This window comes from Rosa chinensis, chromosome 5 (assembly GCF_002994745.2).
Source record: "Rosa chinensis cultivar Old Blush chromosome 5, RchiOBHm-V2, whole genome shotgun sequence".
NCBI classification, from domain to species: Eukaryota; Viridiplantae; Streptophyta; class Magnoliopsida; order Rosales; family Rosaceae; genus Rosa; species Rosa chinensis.
This window is the reverse complement of record NC_037092.1, coordinates 88,118,480-88,124,869: the sequence shown is the minus strand read 5'-3', so window position 1 is coordinate 88,124,869 and position 6,390 is coordinate 88,118,480. Positions and strand designations below refer to the sequence as shown.

General features: G+C 37.5%; 1 protein-coding gene across 1 annotated transcript; it reads left to right on the top strand.

The window, feature by feature from the left end:
* Window positions 1–2,123: 2,123 nt before the first annotated feature.
* On the top strand, window positions 2,124–3,252 carry LOC112164410. Its single transcript, XM_024300604.1, has 3 exons — window positions 2,124–2,670; window positions 2,777–3,045; window positions 3,103–3,252. Exons 1-3 carry the CDS (start codon window positions 2,124–2,126, stop codon window positions 3,250–3,252), a joined length of 966 nt encoding a protein of 321 aa, XP_024156372.1.
* The last annotated feature ends 3,138 nt before the right edge of the window (window positions 3,253–6,390 follow it).

Sequence of the window (6,390 nt, the reverse complement as noted above, 5' to 3'; positions counted from 1 at the left end):
TGGTCAGTTGTGGGAAGAAGGGAAGGAATGGGTTTGATGGGAAAGGGCAAAGCCCTTCCTTTTTACATTGTGGCTCCCCCGTCTAAGAGGAAGGAAGAGGAATTTATATGAGTCATGTTGATCTGCTTCAACGAGAGGATAGATTGAATGGGTGGCTGTGATTGCAAGAGAAAGAAAATGGAGTCACGTGGGCTAGGCCTTAATTGTGAGAACCATCGGCAACCATTTTCACTTTCTAGAGTGAATGAAGATGAGAAAAGAAAGCTTAATGCCAAGTGTCATGGGCCTATCAGATAAGCCAAACAATTAGAGCACGTGCATGCATGCTTAAAGACTTAATTAACTAAATAAGTCATTGATCAGTTAATTAAGCACCCCCCCATTCCATATTTAATTAAATGAATAATTAAATATCATGGATGGTTGGCTTCTCTCATTTGCTGCATTGATCATTGTTGACCAGAGCTGCTATTTCTTCTTATTCTCGAAAATTCCATTTTAGTTTCATTTTCGCATCATTTTGTCTTGTTTCAGCAATTCCGCTTATTTCATATAAAATAAATAAATAAAAATAATTACATAATAATTGACTTGAGGACTAACCTAATTAGAGTGTTTTAGATATAATTATACACAAAGAAATGCGTGTAATCAGATGCAATCTTGGTTATCTCACTAGCAAAAAGAAATCCCCATCTAAAGAAGAAGATGAAGAGGGTTATGAAATATGGTCGAATGTAAGTGAATTGGACTATTCTATTCAACACATGACTTTTCTAAAGCTACTAGAAAATCAGAAGTTGCAAAGCATTAGGAGAGTATTTCTCCTACTTGTTTGGAGACTCAAGGGAACTAAATGAAGATTACAGAATCGTATCAAGGAGAGAAAAAATCAAGGAAGATAACTCTCACTGATCTTAAGATAAAGGTGTCTTTTAATCCATATCATTTTGATGATTCTAAATTGATATGCATTGCTTTTAATTGATCTGAAAAAATCTCATTTGTTCAAAATTGCATATCCGATAGAGATTTGATCACATGTTTGATTGCATACTCAAAACAGTTTAAAACCTTTCTATATTCTTTTTATTTGGTGATTAAGAAAAGATTTGATTGAGGGGGAGTCTTGCTCCTCTATAAAAGGTTTTGAATCTGCGTTTTATGTGTAGAGTTTTTGTGTGTTAGTTATTTTTGTTTTTGTGTGTTGCTTAGTCTTCACAAATTGATTTCTGGAAAAACTCTCCCTTATACTTACTTATTCATTTCACTGCATCCTTTCTCATACATCGTATTTGAGATTAGTGTGTCCTTGATACAAGGTGAAAGGGAAAGATTGATTCTGTAAAGCTCACCTGACTTTGAGATATTTGAGTTTGCAGTATAGGTTATTCAAATTGTATACAAGTTAGCGTTGTTGCTTGTAACGTTGTTGTATTGAATACCACGACTTGTGATCTGTAACAATTTGATTCATATTAGATTTGTTCCTCGTGTTGGCTACGTTAAAAGCCACGCAGTGAAGTTTCCTCAATGGTGAGGTTTACACTGCTTAAGCAATTCATGAGTTCTTCATTCTTGAGTAGTTAAATCACAAAACTTCGTTCACTACTTAAAACCATCTAGTTATTATTCCATTTGCTGATTACAATTAGCATTAGAGCAGGTTCTAGAACTTTCTAGTGATCCCGAGAAACATGGAACATTCACATGATAGGGCTGCTGGTGGATCTATAAACAGTCCTCCATGGTTCGATGGTGGATGTGAAAAATATACTCAGTGGAAGATATATATGAAATCATATCTCTATGCTCAAGATGAACATGTGTGGAACATTGTAGAAAATGGCTGGACTGTACCTATGGTAAAAGCAAAAGGAGAGAGCTCTTCCACTGCCACTCCTAAACCAAGGAAGGACTAGACTGAGGAAGAAGTCCGTGATCTGCAAGCAGATTTCAAAGCCAAGAACAGCATTTTCACAGCCTTATCTGAATGGGAAAAATTGAGGATCAGCCATTGCGATACTGCCAAGCAGGCTTGGGATCTGTTACAGACTACATATGAAGGAAATAAAAAGGTACATGCACAAAAATTACAAGCACTGATCTTTGAGTTCGAAACTATGACTATGGGAGATGATGAAACTGTGGATGATTTTCATGGTAGAATTCTTAAAATTTCCGGTCAGTGTCGTAGTCTGGGAGCACCTATTGATGAAGATAAGATTGTCAAAAAGATACTAAGAGCCTTGCCAGAAATGTTTCATTCAAAGGTCACTAGTATAGAGGACTCCTTTGATATTGATGAGTATCCACTCGATGAGCACATCAGAAATCTCAAAACCTATGAGATGAGGTTAAAGCCTGAGAAGAAATCTAAGGGTGTAGCTTTCAAGGCAGTGAAAGAAGTAGAAGAAGAAGAAGAAGAAACACTTGACCTTACTCTCTTAACAAAGAAATTCAAAAAATTTCTCAAAAGCAAAAACTCTATGAGGAATCCCAATGCCTCCCGGAAGAACTTTCACAGTAGCAGTAATGGAAATAGTGATTACAATGGGAAAAATGGAAAAGGTAGCTTCAAAGGAACTCATTCAGGAAAAACCAAGTGTTATGAATGTGGGGGTTATGGCCATATTTCCACTGACTGTGGGAATAGAAAACATGGGAACAGTACAGTCAAAATAAGTCACTACTCTCGACTTGGAGTGATGATGAAACTCAGGAAGTTGAAAATGTGGCATTTGTATCATCTTTAACTGTGATGAGATATTCTCAGATGATGAAACTACAATCCGCTGTAAACAACTCTACAAGGTATCAAAAGCCACATTGATCAAGAACACGGAACTGGAAAGAGAAGTTGAGATGTTAAAGGCTGAAAAAGGAGAGATGCATCGCCTGTTAAAGGAATCTCAAACCCTGTTGGATCAAGAAAGGAATAGATTCACTGATGAATCAACAAATGTGTCAAATGAGGAAGAAGTATCAGCATGGAAGAGTGAGCATCTGGAACTAAATAACCAAATCAAAGTGCTGGAACTTGAGGTAAAAGGGCAACATGCTTTGAACTTAAATTTGTTAACAGAAATTGATTCCTTGCAGGATGAACTAAAGATCACCCAAGAAAAATTTACCAAGTTTGACATCAGCTCAGGAGCTGTATCCAAACTGTTTGGATCAGGAAAAGCTCCACATGACACTTCTGGACTTGGCTACTATGGTGAAAGTTCCAAAGGTACAAAAATTTTTTAAAGAATCTCGACAAACTGTTGAGAAAGACGAATCCAGCACTGAATCCTTCAAAAGGATCAAGGAGCATAAATATGCTCAACAGGTAAAGGTTGACCAAGAAACTGCTACTGGTCAAAACAGGTATCTCAATTCTAAAAGTTTTATTCCTACCTGTCATTACTGTGGTAAGATAGGACATATTAGACCTAAATGTAATGAGAGAATTCATAAGGCACACCCTACTCAAGAAAGATGTAGTGTAGAATCACTGCAAATTGAACTTAGAGAACAAAAGGAGCTTATCAATAAGCTGACTGATTTATTCTCTAAAAGCAACTTAAAAATTGCCAAAGATAAACATGTCTGGACTAGGAAAAGCAGTTCTCTTACTCACACTGATGCTACTTGCCTTATCACATGTGTGAAACCAGGTGAAAAAATGACACATATTGGGGCCACCTGTCTAATGGCTCTAACTGCTATGGAGGACAAATGCAAAGATTTCTGGTATGTTGATAGTGGCTGTTCTTGACACATGACTGGAGACAAAGCATGGTTCTCTTCCTTTGAGGATGAATGCACAACAGGGTCTGTCACTTTCGGTGATGGAAGAAAAGCTAGCATACTTGCACGAGGCACTGTCAATACACCTGGTATTCCAAATCTCAAAAATGTGCTCTATGTTGAAAGGCTGACAACTAATTTAATTAGTGTCAGTCACTTGGCTGATGACTATGAAGATGTGTGGTTCAATAAACAACGATGTCTAGTGTTAAATCACAGAGGGGAAGGCATCATGGGAGGTAAGAGATCCTTTGATAACTGTTACCACATTAAAGCTAATGAATCTTCTTCTGCGCAGTCATGTCTTTCTGTGCGATCCACAGAGGAGACATTTGAATTATGGCACAGGAGACTTGGACATGTGAACTATCAAGATCTGTTAAAGATATCTTCCAAGCAATGTGTCAGAGGATTACCATCCCTGAAGGGCAAGACGGATAAGATGTGTGGAGGCTGCAGAATTGGAAAGCAGGTAAAGACTCCTCACAAAGTGGCGAATTCAGCTACAACCACAAAAGTTATGGAACTGCTCCACATGGATCTCATGGAACCAGCTCAAACTAAAAGCTTTGGAGGTAAAATCTACATGTTGGTAGTGGTAGATGATTTCTCAAGATTTACATGGGTAAATTTTCTGAAAGACAAAGCTGAAACATTTGAATCCTTTAAAAGTCTAAGTCAAAAATGTTAATAGAGAAGCAATCATCTAATCTTTGTATGGTAAGAGTCAGATCTGATAATGGAACTGAGTTTAAAAATGCTGCATTCACTAACTATTTCAATGAGCTTGGTGTTTCCCATGATTTTCAGCCCCAATCAGTCCCCAACAAAATGGAATTGTAGAAAGGAAAAATAGAGTCCTGTTGGATATGGCCAGAGTCATGTTACATGATGCAGGTCTTAGTACCAATTTTTGGGCTGAAGCTATAAGCATTGCTTGCTACACCATAAATAGAGTCTTTCTTACACCATGAACTGACAAAACAACATATGAACTTTGGAAAGGTAAAAAACCAAATGTAGGACACTTCCATGTTTTTGGAAGTATCTGCTACATTTTAAGGGATCGAGAACATCTTGGAAAATTCGATGCAAGAAGTGATGAAGGTGTGTTCCTAGGTTACTCACTGAACAGTAGGGCATATCAAGTCTACAACAAGAGAACTCGTGTGGTGATGGAATCTATCAATGTCTCGATTGATGATCAGCTTGTCAAGTAGGAAGAGCCTTATGCAGATACTTCTTCAACCTCAAACACATTGCCAGAATCTAAGTCAAACATGACGAGGAAGAGGAAATAACTGACAGCATTTTTGAACCTGCTCCGACAACACTACTGGAAAAAACACATACAATGACACCAAACAAGGACACATAATTTATGTGGAGTCCACACAGCTTCAAATTGAAATTTTTAAATGGGTGGACAGTTTTTAACGACACCCTAAACCATTTATGCTGTGTCCTAATACCGGGATCCAAAACTAAAATCCAATTGAAATAAAAAAGGGGGAGCTGTAGTACTTGGCGTTTTCGATTCCCTCCCGAAATTTCACTTCCCTCTCCCCAAATTTCACTTCCCTCATTCTCCATTTTCGACTACCCTCCTTCCCCATTTTCGACTTCCCTCTTCAATCGAAAACCTCACCAATTAGAGAAAAGATGTTTCATCCACTCTCTTTTCAGCTTTTAGTTGTAATAGAAAAATAGAAAGAAACTGGAGCTAAAAACATATTCGATCTGTTTCGATTCGGTGGAGGTGGCGGTGACTATTTGAGTCGATTCAACTCGTAGTGAGGTTACTCGGTGTGACATATACTCTGGGTCGACAGATTTTGGCAAGAATTTCAATACAAGGTGAGGTAACACGATTAGAGGTTGCTCGATCCCAAATTTCTTTTGGTTTTGTTTTTGTTTTGTTTTGCTATTGTTGGGTTGAATGTTCTATACTCGGTGACTTCCAGCTATTGTAAGTTGTGGTGTTGGTGATTTCATGTCATCGTATCTAGTGTTGGTGGTTTTATGCCATCGTATATGGTGTTGCTTGTATCTAGTGGTTCTATCGGAGCCCTTTGGCCAAATTTCTAGTAGTGAAGCAATGTTTATGTTAATTGTATATTACTTTCTGGTTCTGTAAAAGTTAAAAAATGCGTTTGCTGTTTAATTCAATCTATGAGTTGGTATGGTAGGCAGAGATGGAATTGTTGCTTATCTTAATGCCCTATATTTATATGGATTTTGTAATGGTTTTCCTTATGTCATTAGTTATGGCTATTGAGAATCCTTGTCTTACTGTAATTTGCCTGCTGGTTCTTTGAGTTAACATGCGGTGAACGATTATAGAATGATTAGCATCAAAATTGTGTATGACTATTGACCCAAACGTTCTTGAAGATTTGATTACTAATCAGTTTAAAAGTAAGGTACGTGGTATTTCTGGCAAATTGATGGTATCATAATCACAAAGCTGAATATGTGTGAGACTTAGGATTTAAATACTGTTTGATTCTAAGGGAGGACTTCATGATGCTGTCGAGCATGATTGTTTTCCATCTGCCGCCACGTGTGGTACTGTGGAAATAAGTTTAAGTATCA

What these genes read in the sequence shown, in the direction of transcription:
- LOC112164410 (XM_024300604.1), top strand. Translation starts at nt 2,124, where the DNA reads ATGACTATGGGAGATGATGAAACTGTGGATGATTTTCATGGTAGAATT. An exon ending in GAATAGAAAACATGGGAACA is followed by an intron (nt 2,671 to 2,776) that starts GTACAGTCAAAA and finishes AGATATTCTCAG; the next exon opens with ATGATGAAACTACAATCCGC. An exon ending in TCAAAGTGCTGGAACTTGAG is followed by an intron (nt 3,046 to 3,102) that starts GTAAAAGGGCAA and finishes GATTCCTTGCAG; the next exon opens with GATGAACTAAAGATCACCCA.